Source organism: Pelodiscus sinensis, chromosome 2, assembly GCF_049634645.1.
Source record: "Pelodiscus sinensis isolate JC-2024 chromosome 2, ASM4963464v1, whole genome shotgun sequence".
In the NCBI taxonomy this organism is placed as follows: domain Eukaryota; kingdom Metazoa; phylum Chordata; order Testudines; family Trionychidae; genus Pelodiscus; species Pelodiscus sinensis.
This window is the reverse complement of record NC_134712.1, coordinates 184,160,246-184,177,556: the sequence shown is the minus strand read 5'-3', so window position 1 is coordinate 184,177,556 and position 17,311 is coordinate 184,160,246. Positions and strand designations below refer to the sequence as shown.

At 37.6% G+C, this 17,311-nt stretch overlaps 2 protein-coding genes across 4 annotated transcripts in view; one reads left to right on the top strand and one right to left on the bottom strand.

The window, feature by feature from the left end:
• Nucleotides 1-7,563, top strand: part of STT3B (STT3 oligosaccharyltransferase complex catalytic subunit B) — an 81,145-nt gene extending 73,582 nt beyond the window's left edge. Inside the window, exons 13-16 of the mRNA XM_075921974.1 lie at nucleotides 703-876; nucleotides 1,764-1,877; nucleotides 3,417-3,629; nucleotides 5,926-7,563. Coding sequence (XP_075778089.1) covers nucleotides 703-876; nucleotides 1,764-1,877; nucleotides 3,417-3,629; nucleotides 5,926-6,006 — 582 coding nt within the window. The 3' untranslated portion in view covers nucleotides 6,007-7,563. The remainder of the gene's footprint in view (nucleotides 1-702; nucleotides 877-1,763; nucleotides 1,878-3,416; nucleotides 3,630-5,925) is intronic.
• The window catches only part of OSBPL10 (oxysterol binding protein like 10), a 194,810-nt gene continuing 184,445 nt past the window's right edge, over nucleotides 6,947-17,311 (bottom strand). For 2 of the 3 annotated variants that reach the window (XM_075921975.1, XM_075921976.1), the window contains exon 12: nucleotides 13,598-16,393. In XM_075921975.1, coding sequence (XP_075778090.1) covers nucleotides 16,349-16,393 — 45 coding nt within the window. In that variant the 3' untranslated portion in view covers nucleotides 13,598-16,348. Of the gene's footprint in view, nucleotides 7,833-13,303; nucleotides 13,361-13,597; nucleotides 16,394-17,311 lie in introns of those variants that run through there. The other variant, XR_012901936.1, reaches the window with a different exon arrangement.

Genomic DNA, 17,311 nt, shown 5'->3' with positions numbered 1-17,311 from the left:
ACATAAAACAGAGTAGTAATGTATAGCTATGCTTTACATTTAGAGAGCTCAACAGTAAATGTTGAGTATGGCAGGTTTTTTTTTTAAATGCTGGAAAAATAACTGTTATGAGAGCTTGAATGCACTTTATTTTCTTCACCAAATATAAGATTTTGGACATGAGGTTAATCTGTAGTGTTTGATCTTTAAAAGCTTGTCTTGATGGGGGTAAGAAGGGTTAACCTAAATGTTTCTACCCTGTAATTTTAATGGGGCAGAACTGAGGGGTGTGAGAGAGAGACACACGCACTTTCCTTTCGCCTCCCTCCACAACATTTGTCCTTTGGTTATTTAGACATCTGTTGAGCATTCAATTCTAGTTTGAAGAAGCAATAGGTGAGAGAGTTGTATAACTGTCATATATACTGTAAAGCTCAGTTGATGAGGCACCAGTCTTTCCTGTGAAGAATAAAATAGTTTTCATGGGAATTGGATTCTTCCTTTTGCAAATAAATGGAGGAGTAATGGGCTCTCTTTATACAGAATGAGATGAACAAGGTCTGGGAATGGTAAATGCAGGTGTTTTTGACTAGAGCCTCAGTGGTGTAGCACCATTGACTTCAGTAGAGCTACAACTATTTACATCAGCTGAGGCTCTGGCCCTCTAAGTTGCTGGTAAGTAATTATGCAGATACTAAGATATTTGTTCTTGTAATATTATAGGTGGGAAAAGCAATGTCATCAAATGAGACAGCAGCATATGAAATCATGAGGAGTCTGGATGTGGATTATGTTTTAATTATTTTTGGAGGTGTGATTGGCTACTCTGGTGATGATATCAACAAGTTCTTGTGGATGGTGAGAATAGCAGAGGGAGAACATCCCAAAGATATCCGGGTAAGTTGAAAGGTAAACAACAGATCTAGGAATAATGTGCCCTGTCAGATAATTGTTGGATCAATTTTTTGGTAACAAACCACCAACAGGTGTTCCGAACATTAAGTTACAGTTAAGGAACTAGTGTGTTAATTTTTATGCTATCATTCCAGGAAATGAATTTCTACTGCAGCTAAACTGGACTAATAGAGTAAAAAGTAGGTTAGGGAATATCCGCACTTTCTAAATCAAGATGCAAGCTTTGCAGACTTGAATAGTGCAGGAGAAGAAAAGCAACAGTCTTTAGTAGACAAAAGGAAATGTTAAAAGGTTGTAAAGTGAGGGGTTAAAATTCAAACCCTTGTCCAAGGACAGTAACGGCAGGCCTTTTGTTTAGCTTTTTTTATGTAATCAATAATTCTATTTCCTAAATGTTGAAATGTGTGATTTGAAGTGTGCTTATATCACAATAACCACCCACCTTGTTGTTGTTCCAGAATAATTATTATTAGTTGAGGTAAATAAAATGATTGTGGTAGATGCTCAACTAAATTATACACCTTATTTTAATGAATAGATCAGAATATTGGCATTCTACAAACTGTTTACTGTAGAAATACTTGTAAAAACCGTCGTGTACATCTACATACAATAAATGGATAGCAAGCACATGTCAGCTAAGGGGTAAAATTGTTCAGTAAAACTGACGATGGTACACAATGACCGGGATTTTAGATACACAGCTTATTGTGCCATAGTTAAGGTTGAGTATCACTTTCTATTAGTCAGCTTCATGAATATGTATATTTAAAATTCAGAAGAGAGTTTACACATTTTATCAAATCCCATTAGTCTGACCCTTGTAGAAGAAATAATAAGACTTCTTTGTGTGTGTGTTCTCTTTTTAGGAAAGTGACTACTTCACCCCACAGGGAGAATTTCGCGTAGACAAAGCAGGTTCTCCAACATTGCTGAACTGCCTCATGTATAAAATGTCCTATTACAGATTTGGAGAAATGCAGGTTAGTGGCACCTGGAAGCTTTCCACTTAATTACAAATTGCAAGACTTTTTCAGTTCTTGTCAGATATCTGTAGTTTGCTTGCTTGACTGTCAGCACCAGCCCATCATTTATCCATACTTATGAGAACCCAATAGTGTCTGAGACATCCTAGGTCCAAGGGATTTTGCTATCTCTCTACAATTCTAAATAATACTGAAAACAGTTGATTTTAGAAAGAACTCTTGCTAGTTTGTTGTGTTTGACACTTATAAACTGTCTGCTAGGTTGGGTAGAAAGTTGAAGAACTGCTTTTCAGAATCATTTAGTTGGACTAAAATGAATGCCTACATCAGATGCATGCCTTTGATAGTTAGTCTGTAGTTTCCACCACTAGAGAATACATTTCCTTAGGAGATGAGATCACATCAAGTTTGTAAAGAGGGTGGTTTTCACTATTATCTCTGAAAGTATAAAAATCTGCCATTTAATTTTGATGATAAATGTTCACTGAGATTCCTTATCGCATATGGCACAGGTCATTTGAAATATGGAATCGAGTCACTTCAGAGGAAAAGTAATTGCTTGAGAATGCAAACATCTTGGAGAAGAGGTTATGCTATTGCTAAATAGTTTTGAATTTGACACAAGGCCAAGAAAACTGTCACCTTGATATTTGGTTTTTTTATTGAATGTTAGCTTTCATTCTGCTAGAAAAGTGATGTGAATCAGTGCTAATGTCATCCTTTTGCAAAACATTTATCTTAGTATCCTGGTCATAATTTTTTTTGATCTAGCAATACTAGTGCTGTTCTCCAGACTTTATTCTTAGACCTTTTGCTGCTGCTTTGTATTCATTTCTTTTTTTTTTTTTTTTTTGAGGACTTAATTTTTCATTGGTGTGGAACTGTGCTTAAAATCTTTTCCAATCAAGCTTTAGTTAGTCATTCATGCTTTCCTTTTCTATTTTTCCCATCTGCCACTTGCACTAAATTCATAAAACATTCTATTCGCCTTTCTCTTCTCTTTTTGGAGTGCTGTGTATCAGGAATGTAAGGGCCCTCATTCATGTAAGTGGTACAACTCTGAGGTCACTGGGCCTTTTACACATATTCAGCTTCAGAACTGACTTTGGCATGTCATTTTGTATTCTTCCATGCATCATTTTCATTGTAGAGAGGGCAGAGAGAAAACATGTATTCACAGGGCACCACAGGCTCTTGCACTTTGGCCATTCATGCTCTCCTGTCATAGTTCTTGTTTCCTTTCTGAAGAAGGATTTAAGACTCATCACTGATACAGGTGACTTGGATCCTATGCTGAAGAGGTATCAAATCATTTGATCTGGACAGGAAACAGAACTGAGTTCTAACAAACTCTCTTGATTCAAGATTTTTGTGAGCAGTAATGACATTGCACAGAAAATAGACTCTTCAGTTTTTACCCATTAAAGCAGTTTGTCTAGCAGAGTGAATGGTTATGGGTGGTGCACAGCTTGGTTAGCAGTGACTCATTTCATGTGTGTTTTTTTTTTAAACTGATATGTAACATTAACTTTATAGCTGGATTTTCGGACACCACCAGGATTTGATCGCACACGCAATGCTGAGATTGGCAACAAAGACATAAAATTCAAACATTTGGAAGAAGCATTTACATCAGAGCATTGGCTTGTAAGAATATACAAAGTGAAAGAATTAGACAACAGAGAGACATTGGACCACAAACCTAGAGTAACCAACATTTTACCAAAACAGAAGTATTTGTCAAAGAAGGTGGGTTCCCAGTGAAGTAACTCAAAAGAGGCAACAAACTGTTTTGTTTTTAAACAATAAATCACATATAGCTGGTAAATTACATATTTCAGCTAGCCATATCTTTTTATAAATACAGTTCATATTAGTCTCCGATATCAGACCTGCCTGCTGGTGGTAATTGTTAATATATTGTCTGCTGAACCTGTGAGCATGTGAAGACACAAGGCTAGATATTTTTTTAGACAGTGTTGCTAACTAGCAATTGGTTTTGTCACTGGCTAACAGCTTTATGTAAATTGAAGTATACTCTCCAAAGTACATCAGTCCTGTTTCAGTAACTAGTTCACCAAGTAAAAAGTAATGTGAAAGTTGCTTTTTGAACCTGTTTGTAAATAGTGATGCCTACGAGTTTCAAAATGACATTTTTGTATGAAATAAATTAAATCTGAACTCTTTGTTGATGGAACTTAAGTGTCTGGCTTCTTACTCTTTTGAAATCATCTCACTTAAAATGTTCCTTTTAAAAAAAAAACACACTTCACATTTGGTCTGTGTGTGTTGTTTGTCTGTTATAGTGGTGTGTTTGAGGGGAAATGGAAGGAAAAGAAAAATCTTTCAAAGCAGCTGATAGTCCTGTGATTATTTCTTTAAATTGCAGTGGTTTAGCCCAAGTAGGAGACCCAAATCTTGTCAACTGAATGATAGTATTAGAGCATAACATATTATTAAGGATACTTTATCATTACAAAGTGTTTGAACAGATTTTACCAGTGTCTATAACATGATTTGTTGGCATAGTCCAAGTAGAATGTAGGTTCTGTTTTGAACCATTTCACTTGTAATGTTAATTGGTAACTTGCCTTTAGAGTTGAAGTCATAATTAATGCTAAACATGAATTAGCCTTATCGACAGTGGTTTTTCAGTTAAAACCTTAAATAAATTCCCATTCTACACACCTGAAATTTGACACTGTTCTTGTCTAACAGCTTCTGAATTCCCCTTGTTAATAAATCTAACCATGCTTCTGTCAGCTGTATTCCTTTAAGCTCTGAGCAACCCATTTGCTTTCAAGCTTTGACAGGATAAAAGTGTGGTCAGCATTTGAATGAGACATATAAATTCTACATGCTGTGGAAATGTCTCCATTAATTATCAGTGAACCAACAGGTTGCTAGGGGCAGCACAATATATTGGGTGTCTTCAGATAAACCCTAAAACAGAGCTGTAACTTCCTGGCCAACTTCCAAAATTTGTCCACATAAATTCCTATAAATTCAACATATTTCATACTATGTAGTAGATTTATTTATATGTATATTTGTCATATCAGTTGGTAAAAATGAAAGGGGCCCTGTAAATGTTATAATCTATAGCTCTGCCTTCCAGCTTCTTAATAGGATGTAGTTTTCTGTTTCCTTTGAGAGGCCTGGAGGGGAGTCTGACAAGCAAATTGCATGTAAAATGGGCAGGAGAAGCTGTAGTTTGTATTTTTATTCTCTGTGGCAAACTAAATACAGAGTTTGGCTGTTTATTCTATCCCATAAATTGAACTACCTGATACAGTAAAATTAACTCTTAAAGTCTGCGGGGTAGGCATTGTTAGTCTTTGTATCTTTAAAAAAAAAAACCTAACTACATTAGTCTTTAAAATAAAGTGTCTTCTCAATCTAAAATTAGGGACATCAAATAAAAAATTGAAATCATTCTTTGCTCCTGTAATATCGTAAAGCCCAACTCAGGTGCCAAAATTTATTGTGGGGGACAAAAGCTAGAAATCCCTTACCCTGCTCTTAATTGTTCATGTAATATTTGCTTTGATATGGTACATCAGTAATATAGGAGATACATTATTGTGCTCTATATAATATGTGGGTAATGTACTTAACATTTTCATTGTCAAGAGGATGACAAGGTTATTACTGAGTGCTCTGTTCTGGAAATTTTACATTTTCAAGTTTGAGACTAACATTATTCACTGTTCTATATATCACTTTTGCTGCTTGTGTCCCTAATCAATTTGAGTAGAATCTTTGTTCTTATTGACATCAGCACAGCTATGGAGATAGGGCTATGCAATTAGTGGTTTTCATAAAACTGTATGAAATGGGGAGGATGTTGGGTTTTATTAAGATAGTATCCTGCCATTTGTTTAACAGTTTAAAAAAATAAAAGGACAATATGAAGTAGTATAGGCCCACTAGCTAAATTTACTTAAAAAAAAAATCTAAAGATCAAACATTGAAAAAGCACAGCATGACAGTGTAAGTACTAGAGCACTATAACTAATGCGTTGTATTCTGTTTTTCTTTTTAGACTGCCAAAAGGAAGCGGGGCTACATTAAGAATAAACTAATTTTAAAGAAAGGCAAGAGACCCAACAGGAAGACAGTTTAAATACACTGTTCTGATTGCTAATACGAAGCAGTTGTCCTTGAGATAACCAGTCTTTGCCTTTAGCTCAAGTCATGTTTCACAGCAACATGAGGGGACAGAACCATCATTGGTCCAGATTATTGTACAAAATTTTCAGGCAATGTCTGATTTAAAAAATGTTGGCTTGTTGAGAACAGCTGTTTTAGATTTGTAATGTGAAGCAAGACAGAGCTGCTGTCCAAGTCTAGCAGCAGATTTTTTTTTTATTGGTACATATTATCCTTCAAATCTGTTGAGAATTTGGACTGATTGCACCAAAGAACCCTCTAATTTGGTCCTTGGCACATGCATACTTGTCAGGTTTTTTTTTTTAAACTTCAGCTGAATAAGCAATATGTAAACTGGAATGGTAAAGTCTGTAAAGTGACTAGTTTTTCCAACCTGTTAATTTTTTAAACAATTGAGACTATGAAGATCTTTGTAATTCCACTTAGAAAACAAAGTACTCTCCTTTCTAGTATTTATTTCCATGGGTTCACTTTTCTATTGGTATATGTTTTCATCTGGACTGTAAAAAGCAAGCTACATTTTCAGATAATTGGACATATTACAATAATTGGATGATGCTGTTTAAAATAAAATTGCAGTATTGCTGCTTTACACAGCACAGATCTTGTAATAATGTAGATATAAGGGCTAAATTTATATCCTTCTGAAAATCTGAAGCAATGTTAATGAATGCTACTGAGCACCATAGCAGCTGGTGTTTCAGAAATAAAGTTAAACTAGTTTAGTGAAATGTTTACATGGTAAAACAAATGGGAGACTTTTTAATTTAAAAAAAAGGTTGACAAGTATACAAAATCCCCTTTTGGTGGCTAGTAGGAAAGGTAGAGGGTTTATAAACCATACCCTGCCTTTTTTTTATGGAGGCAGGTGAGGGGTTTTTTTTTTTTTGGGGGGGGGGGGGGGAGAAGGATTGTGTTTTTTCCTCTGCATTTTTATTTAGAGTGCTTAATCAGTTGATGAAACTTCTGTGCTAAACTTTAGTGCTATTTGCTTTCTTTTATATTTTTAAGTGACAATTGTCAAATTAAATGCACTAAAATATAAATGGAGATTGAACATGTTCACTTTCCAGCTATAGGAAACTTTATACAGACTTGAAAATTTTCTTTAGTTCTTTTAATAAAGTGAAAGAGGGTTTTTGCTGTTTGTTTTCCTGACACAGGATAAAACGCCTTTTTATATAAACAAATCTAGATTACACCAGTATTGGTGTAAAATGCAGAATAGTATGTACCTTTCATGAGGAAAATGTAAATTTACAATATTCAGTGAGAATGTTACTGCTGATTTTTCCCAAGATGTAGATTATTTTTTGATTTATAAATTCATTTTGATCTTAATGGTTTTTACAGACCAAGTACTACAGCTGCAACATTTTCACAAAACTAAAAATTCTGGATTTGACCCTTAGCCTTTTTGAGATTTCGTTTTACTTTGTTGCTTTAAAGCTCAATGCAGACCCATTGTTGGCTAAAGGGGGAAATAAAGTTAACTCAAGTTTTGTGTTAAGGTGTCTGTTATTTTTGCTCTTTAAACAAACTTAGTTTCTTAACCTCATACTGCCATTAGTGAACATTAATGATCAGACACTATCATAATTATAGAAGATTATAAATGAATCAATAGTAAGCACCAGCAGCGAGTCGGCCGTATGCTGGTTGATAAGGTAAGGGAAAATGACTTACCTGTAATTTTGCTTGCTTGAAAATACCATGTTTTTTGCTCTTCGCTCCCTAACATTTATAATTGAGCTTGCTGTTCTTCAAAGAATGTTTACCCTTGAAGGAAGTGATAGCATAGCTGAATACAAGCCATGGCACTACAAACCACAACATGGTTGCATTTAACTATATTGCCTCCTTACTCACTTCCTTCAATAGCAGTGAAGATCTTTTATACTGAGGGCTAATTCTAAATGATTAATCTCCACCAAAACTCTAAGAATTGGAATTAAGCAGTGTTAGCTACAGAATTAAAGGCTTTCTGAAAACACTCAGCACCCATATGATGGGGCAACAAGAAAACAGTGTAGGAAAAATGCTTCAGTTGGTTCTACAACGGAAGTCCTCATTAGCTACTAGTGTAATGATTACACAAATTGCTCGAAAATCAATTTGATTTCCTATGCTTGCTGGGAAAAAAGGGTCCTTGACCCACTTCAGTTATTGGCTGTTGCCCACTGTTTACTAAAAATTGCTTCTGAATATCACTTAATGAAGGAAAACAGCATATTAGAGATTTGTAAGTTGAGTTTGAAATGAAGGACAGTGATTCAAAAGGTAAAATTTACAAGAATAAGCCTTAGTGTAAGACAAGCAGCGTGTTGGTTCTGATGATGTAACCTCTTGAGCAGTGTTCCCTCTAACATTTTCCTTATGTACCACCATTATTAAGGTAGTGGGTTAGTGTACACCACCACTACAAATAAAACATGCATACCACATATATTTTAAGCAGTCCATATGTGTGGAATAAAATATTAGAACAAGACACCTGTGACTAGCTGTTATGGTACACTTAGGGTACATCTATACTGCAGGCTTTTGTTGACATACTGTTGACAAGGCATCTAGACTGCATCCGGTGGCTTTGTCGACATGACAGTGTAGACGCAATAACACCTTCCGTCGACAGAACTCTGACAAAAGGCGTTATTATTCCTCATACAATGAGGTTTGCCACCATTGACAAAACTGCCAAGTTCTGTCGACGTTATGTTGACAGAACTTAGTGGTACTGTAAACAGGTATAGTTTTGTCAACAAAGTCCTGTAGTCTAGACACAACCTTAATGACTACAAAGGTAGGAAATTAGCTTTCTTCCACTGGAGGCAGAGAAGAAGTCACAGAAATTAACACATAGCTTCAGGCGTTTAGACATTTACATGTTTCAAAGAGCTTGCAAATAAGGTTTCATCCTACAAAACAACTAGCATCATACCTGGTACTTGCTACTTGTAACTTACAAAGCCAGAACTCTACCACATAGCAAAGATCTTGCCTTAATACAATACAATTTCCCATGTCTTTATTAGTAACACAGGATTTTTAGAAAATCCTTAAGTTCACCATATCTGCAACACTCCAAAAAATTGTTAAAAATTCAAAAACAACAAATAGTCCTGCAGCATTTTAGGACTATTTTGCTGTTTTTTATATTTTTTCAGCTATAGCCTAACAGTTTCCCCTCTGAAATTGTTGAAGATAAGAAAGAGAAGATTATTTTTATCATGCAAATGTCCTAGTGTGCACACACCAGGCATTCTCTCCCCCCTCCCCCCAAACCGGACTGCAGTGAGCCAGACCCCCCCCCCCCCAGCTACCTCCACCTCACTGCACAGGTGTCAGCACTTGCCTACCCCTTCTTTCCCCCACCTACCCCATGCAGTCAACCCCTTCACACACACACACACACCCCTCTCCACCCCCTAGCCCAGGAGGATTGAAACAACTGCTTGGTTTCTGCCCCTCTCCCCTCCAGCATATAGCACTCTCCCCCAAGCCAATTACTCACTCCCTCCCTTGCCTCCTGTTCCCTGCTACTCTGTTGGATTGTGTTCAATTTCAATCATGTGGCAGGCAAAGTTTAGTTGCTGTTTAGAGAGGCCCTGTCCCTATGGATGAGCTGCTATTAGGACTACCAGATGATTTAACCAAAAATACTGAACACCCACCTCCCCCCCCCAAAAAAAAAGGACCAGAAACAGGTATAAATATTCAGGCCTGAATAAGGCTAGAGATAACAAGGTTAATTCAGTCAGGGAGGGTGAGGCCCACTTCTAGCAGCTGACCTGGAAGAGATGTAATATAAGCCATCACGTGCCAGCAATGCTCCTCTGCTAAATACATCGGCCAACCTGGACACTACCTCCATAAAAGAATAAATGGACACACATCAGATATTAGGAATGGCAATATACAAAAACCTGTAGGAGACCACGTCAATCTCACTGAACACACAAGTGGATTTAAAGGTAGCCATCCTGCAGCAGAAAAACTTCAAGACCAGACTTCAAAGAGAAACTGCTGAGCTCCATTTCCTCTGCAAATTTGACACCAGAAGCCTAGGATTAACAAAGACTGAATAGCTAGCCAACTACAAAAACTCCTCTTCTGGGCTACGTCTACACTGGCATGATTTTCCGGAAATGCTTTTAACGGAAAAGTTTTCCATTAAAAGCATTTTCGGAAAAAGCACGTCTAGATTGGCCACGGACGCTTTTCCGCAAAAAGTGCTTTTGCGGAAAAGCATCCGTGGCCAATCTAGACGCGTTTTTCTGCAAAATAGCCCCGATCGCCATTTTCGCGATTGGGGCTTTTTTGTGGAAAATATCTGTCTACACTGGCCCTTTTGCGCAAAAGTTTTTCGGAAAAAGACTTTTGCCCGAATGGGAGCAGCATAGTATTTCGGCAAAAGCACTGACAATCTTACATGAGATTGCTCACAAAAGCTTATGCTCCAATACATCTGTTAGTCTACAAGGTGCCACAGGACTCCTTGTTGCTTTTGCAGATCCAAACTAAAACAGCTACCCCTCTGAAGCTTATTCTTGGAAGTTTTACTTTCTGAAACATTCTCCTTAGCTTCAAGCTTAACTTATAGGCAGCTCCAATGTGGTGCTTTCCTAGCTGTCTCCTGGGCATAGTGTGACATCCACAAGCAATTTTGGTGCTCCCTACTAGCGAATTTAAGAGACTAGTCAACTACCCAATAAGCCTTGGCTTATCAGGTAGTGGAGTCCACTACTTGCATTTCTCCCTCCTTCCCTCCACCCTTTTTTGCTGCCTTTATCAGAGGCAGCAAGGGGGGGGCAGCTGGCTTAAAAGCTGGTTTCTCCTCCCCTCCCCCCACCAGCACCATCTCTGCTGCCCTCCTGTAGCTGCTGCTTCTGAAAAGATAGCAGCTGAAAGGAAGGGGAGAGAAGGCAGAGGAGGCTGCTCCAGGGGCAGTTCTAGCAGGGAGTTGGAAGCTCCTGCAGACAGGAGCTGCTGCTGCTGGCTGGGGAGGCAGGCCAACTCCGTCCCGGCTCATGCCAGGACCAAAACCCCCTGCAGCGCTGCCATTTAAAGGCAGTAGGAGCTGGGCGACCTAGCCCCTGGCTCCTGCTGCCTTTTAAATTGCAAAGTCACAGTGGGGTTTTGTCCTTGACTCAGCATGAGCTAGAACTGAGCCAGGCTGTCTTCCCCTATTGAGTAATTGATCATTTTGACTACTTGATTACTAAAATAACTTAATTGTAACATCTTTACCCCCTACCTAATGCAGTAAATGCAAAAGTTAGAAGCAGTGAATAGCATCCATCTCTTCAGTCTCACTAAGATGGTTTGAATCAGTGAAGTGGCCCGCTTGCGCATTTCAAATGTGACTGAAGAAAAGGTTTAAAAGGCACCCGTTTTTTTCCTTCACTGGAAATACAGGTGTTGAAAGATCTAAAAGGTGCAAGGCACAGAAACATTTTAGCCACCAGAAAAGAGAGAGACTTCAGAAGTATTGAAGCACAGTAGCTGAGGTAGCAATTAAAACACAGGCACAAATATACAAAACAAGTCCCAGAAAAATGAGGCACGGGGTATGCTTTTTTTTTTTTTAAGCACTTAGGTACCCACAAGGAGCCAATGCGCTGCAGGCAAAGACATAGAGGAGCCCATACTGCATCAGCATTTGCAAAGTCATTTATCCAGGCACGTGTGAGAGACTAATACATTGTGCAAAGATTTGGAGTGGCAGCAGTACCCTGGACAGGGATTTCTTTTGATGCATGTAGTCCAGCAGAGATTGACTGGAACATTGTGTATAGTATTGATCTGGACAGCATCAGACAGAACGGGCCTTGGCTCATGCTCTACCCTTATGAGTAAATTAATTTTTTAAGACCTAAGAGTTATACCAGGATTGAGTGAGGCCATTAACACGCAAGATTGGGAATGTTGGCAATTTTTATATAAAGCAGATCAAGTGCTTGTTATAGCCTCAGGTATGCACCATACAGTATCTGGTTAAAATATTAATCAGTTGACTGAAATGGAATTTCAGCATTAGTAGGGAACATACTTAAGGACAAGCATCACCATGGACCACATATGAGCTCCTTGGTGTAAAATAACTCAGTTTTGAAAGGATTTCCATGTTCTGTGACTCAGGGTAATTTTAATATGGATTTCTAAATAATTCTAATAGAACTAGCCTCTTACATACTAATACAAAAAGTGGCCTGATTGTCACCATCAAAGTGCCTAAATAGGGCTTTGCCTCAATTCAGGCACCTGAATTTTGCCATTTTAAAAACATCCACTACCACTATCAGTCCAAAAAGGCAATACTTTGTACTGTGATTCATTACTAGCTCTATGAGCAAATTTTAGCTGAAAGGCTTATGAACATATAGTCTACTATAAGATCTGGTGCAAATAGAAGAGGTATAACTTCTCCTAAACAGACCAAGCTGATGGCCATGTTCAGACCCAAAGTGAGATATCAGAGACCCAAGATAACCTAAAAAATAAGAGGACTAAGGGTCATCAAGACATACATCTTCCCACAAAATTTCTCCAGCTCATTTATGTTAGTCCTGCTAGTCCCTGTTGTTCATCTTACAGAGACTTGAATAAATACAGATGATGGTAGTGCCGTCAGAGGAGGTATCAGCTTCATCAGATTTTGTCTAAGATCAGGGCTCAACAGTAGATCTATAGTACCAAAAGCTCCCAGATATATACAGTACATCAGTACCAAGTTTGTCTGAGACATGTCCATCATCTTCATAGACATGAAGCCATGTGCTGAGAAGGGTAGCAAACTGCAATAAGTGCTGATGGGTCCTATTAGCCAATGTCTTTCTGGTTCTCATGTATTAGCACAAGACTGTGGTGTGTGAATTTTCAACAATGGAATACTATTTCAAATCTAAACCTCTTCAGTGAAACTAAAAAAAAAAGTTAGATTTTGTAAATTAATTCTCCCCTTTACATTTTTAAATCATACAACATTTGAGGCTCACTCCATAGTTTAGGCCCAAATTTTAAGTGCTGAATTCATATTTTTTGGGAAAACATCCATATGTAATAGAAGGGCATGATTCCCATTATGATCTCTCTTTGAATGTTATCTATAGGAAATCATCAAATTTCATGGGAGGAACAGGAATTAGTAATGGCAAGGATCTTTTACAGACAGATACACTTGTAATATAGCCCACTGCAAGAGCATCATCACTTAAGGCAACTCTGCACTTTTCTCACCACATCCTTACCTGCAGTTAGGTGGTGCTGTCTCACGCTGCCACTACCTGTCACCTCTTCCCGCACATCTAGCAAGCCAATTGTTTAAAATTAATTTAAAATAAAATGTTCCCTGTTTGGTATCGTGCATAGTTATCAAAAAAACAAGAGTCAAATGCATCATTTTCAAAGTTCAGAAATGTGGAAGCAGATCACATATACAACTGAATGTGGTAAAGAATAATTATACATCTACAGACCCTTGAGCAAATGGTGCCATTTTAAGTAAATAGTTCAATGGAAAGAGACATCAGCCAAACCACAAACTGAAATAATCATTTATTGACAGTGATGTCAAGTTTATGTAATTTTAATTCACATAAATTGTGAAAGGAAGGCTAATCAGAAGTGACTGCCAGTGTATTTAAAATCGTAATGATAAACTTTTTTTTTGGTGAACAGTTCTACTATAAGGAAGAAAAGATTGCATAGGTTCTACGTGTGTGCACACAAAAAAAAGATCGGAAATGCATCAAGAGTCACATTACATTTCAAAGTATACACCAGCTACTCAAAAAATATTCACTTGCAGGTGCAAGACAGACATTGGAATAACCTATAGAATAAGGCTTGTTACTGCTTAATATTCAAAATACTGTCCTATCATCATATAATACATAGTATATTAATTAATCAGAAAAAATAAAGTAAAGTGAAGACACTTCTTGAGTTTATTTTTGAAATCTGTTTTTGACTCATATTTCAAACGAGTCCTGTGCTTGCTTCACAGGATTTATTTTGGAAAACAGACAGTGGTATTGGCATTAGGAGTTCTTTGCAGCATTAAAAAAATTCAGAAGTTTTATCGGCACACAAATAGAATGATTTCACCATGCGGTAACAAATAAATATGGAGAAAAGACACCCCTAATAAATTAGAAGTCCAACATTATTTAAACTTCACCTTAATGTAAGAGCTACACTCTTACTGTGAAAGCTGAGGATAGGTCCAAGTCCTCCCCTGACAATTGTTTGAGGTCTCCAATTGCTCTTTGTAATCAGTGCATGGCCAAGTTCTTTGGTGTGTGAGAATTAAAGCTACAGTTTTGAAAGGGTATACTCCAATTATGTTTAAATCTGCATTTTAGCCTGCTTCATAATGTAATCACATTTTAATTAATGTTTCCAGTTACTTACCAGACTAGCCTCTTTAAAATAGGAGTGAATCCAAGCAATATAAATGAGTTCCTGCAGACCACAAAGTGTATGAATTCTCCTGAAGTTACCTGTAAGTTCATCTCTTATCATAGGGCATCATTCGGGCATAATTACAGAAAAGTGTCTACCTAAAAATAAAGCTTTCCTTACAAACAATATTTCTGTACATTAAAACTGATCCTGTACAATCTATATTTCTTTAAAATAGGTTTCAAAACATTTAAAAAAAACCTAGATTTTTATGTGCAGAGAAAAGTATATACAGTACAAGACAGATAGTGTGGCTTTAAGAGAGGAAGGTGGCTACACACTAATAGATCTTTCAATTTAATGAGCTTCAGATCTCTCTTAAATAAAGACCAATTCCAAGTTAATTAATGGTGCATTCAATTACATATACACCTGAGTATAATTTTCTGATTTATCCAAGTAACCTCAATATCTACCAAAATAACTAAAATAAAATGTAGACACACATGAACAAATGAGCAATTCTTCAACCTAAATATATTTGCCAAGTATCTACAAAGCATGAGCAGGTGTATTAAGAAAGCAGACAAAAGGCACAAAATTAGCCAGTACTAGAGAAAGTTAGGCATTCATGCTACAATATATTGGAAATATAATGGCGTATATAAGAGTCACTGTAAAAGTAAGTTAAGCACTGAGCAGAAGTCAGTTTACTATCTTTTACATATTTGTCAGATACTATATTTCTCTTGAAAATTGACACCTCTCACTTTAACTGAAATGCAGCTAAACAGTAATATGTATGTTTTTAGATATTCACCTTCTTCATCTCATGGGTGATTTACTTATAAAGTAAAAATCAAGCTATAGATTTTTACATTACAAAATGAATTACTGCCGCCAGTATTTTTTTTTAATTACTAAAGTCCTTATTCCACCATCAAGTAGTAAGTTACTAAATAATAGCTGATGTAAAATAGAGCATTTTCTGAGCTGTTATAAGAAAAATGTCAACTAGCAATAAGTTGGGCCTTAAAAAAAACCACCAAAAATACAGGAATGCTCAAAGCTATAACACAAGACTGATGGGTTGTAAAGCTAGTTCACCCAAGGACATCTGCATTCCCTAGCAAAACCAGCGCCAGGTGTTTCGCAGAGAGATCCACTTTCCCATGGCATAGAGAGTGACAAATGGCCTCACAAAAAATTATGCAGCTCTTTGGAATACAAACAAAAAAAGGAGAACAATGGATTAGTACAGACAAGGTTCTTGCAAAGGTATTGCTACTTTTTATAAGATGGCAAGAAATCCATGCTTATAAATGAGTCACAAAGACACAAAACATGCTCTTAAACCAATATCCCAAAGAATGTTATCAATGTATCTTGCTTAGGTCACAAAGTGAACCATTTTACCACCATTTAAACTATGAATCACTGCCAGTGACAAGTCACATTTTATAAGTGCAAAATGTTTTTGGCAAAGTGAAAAATACAAAACCTCAAACTGTACTAATAAAAAAGTATTCTTAATTACCAACATAGGGCCTGATCCCATACACAGAACTCTCATTCCTTCAGTAGAAGTTTTGTGCACAAAATGTTTAAAGGATCAGGTCCCTAATCACTGATAGTATGTGTATAACATGTTTACATATATATATATATATATACACATTTATCGATACATAGTACGTGTGTATGTATGTACACACAAAAAATGGCTGTTGAATAAACTTGAGCTTGTAGCTGTTTCATTCACAGTATATAGCTTCTTATTTGTATCTCATCATAACAGAACTTATTCAATGACACCTGAAGGTTATATACTGCATCATTTTAATGCCTCTAAGATGGGTTTTGTTACGAGACACCAGTGCACTCTCTTGTCAATTGGATTTCCAGAGGGGATTGATGTATATCCAACCATCACCCTGTAAGAAAATGAGGGAGATTTTACAAATGAACCTTTCAATTTTTAAAAATATATACAACACACTATGAAAATAGATTCTGTAGAAGCTATAGGAATACTGTCAACTACAAAAAATAAATCATATGGCTGTCTAAAAACCTTGTACATGCTACAATTACAAATAATATATAAGACTACTAATACGGAATAGTATTAGTGAAAAAGGCTTTCACTATATTTTATACAACAGCAATGCATGTGCAGAGTGAGATTTTCTGTGTTGAAAGCGTCCTAATAATCACAGGTTAGACCTCCCTGGTTTGGTACCCTTGAGACCTTCCTTTGGGACTGCCAGAATTTGCCACATGGAGAGGTCCCCTGCCACTGGCCCTCAAGCCTGCCTGCAGCTTGTGACCGCCCTGGCAGGCACCCTGTCTCTGGCTCCCCCACTCCCCGCTAGCCTGGCTGGACTGCTCACTGAGCTGCTGCCAGCTTCCCAGCATGACCAGGCTGCCGCAGGCTCCAGCCCTGTGCTGTTGAGGGCTGCCTGGGACTCTGGCCCCAGCCACATGTTATGTCAGGCAACCTAGGACTCTGGTCCCGGGCCCATGCTGATTGTGACTGCTGGAGGTTCCAGCCTGGCCCCACACTGCCAGGGACTCCAGGCCCATGCTGCTGGGGGCTGCCACAGGGGCCCAACCCCAGCCCTGCCACAAGTTGCTGGGGCCTGCCACAGTACTCTGATCCCAGCCCTCCTGCCATTTGGTGCCCAGGCTCTCTGGTCCAGTATCTTCCGTGGTCCTACCAGACCACGGATGTTGCCAGTTCAGAGAGTGTCGATTTTTGGCGGTGCAACCTGTATCAGTGGGGAGAAGTATAAAAACCTTTATAAGGTATTTGACAAGAATTTTGTTTCTAAGAGTTGTGCTAACTAAAT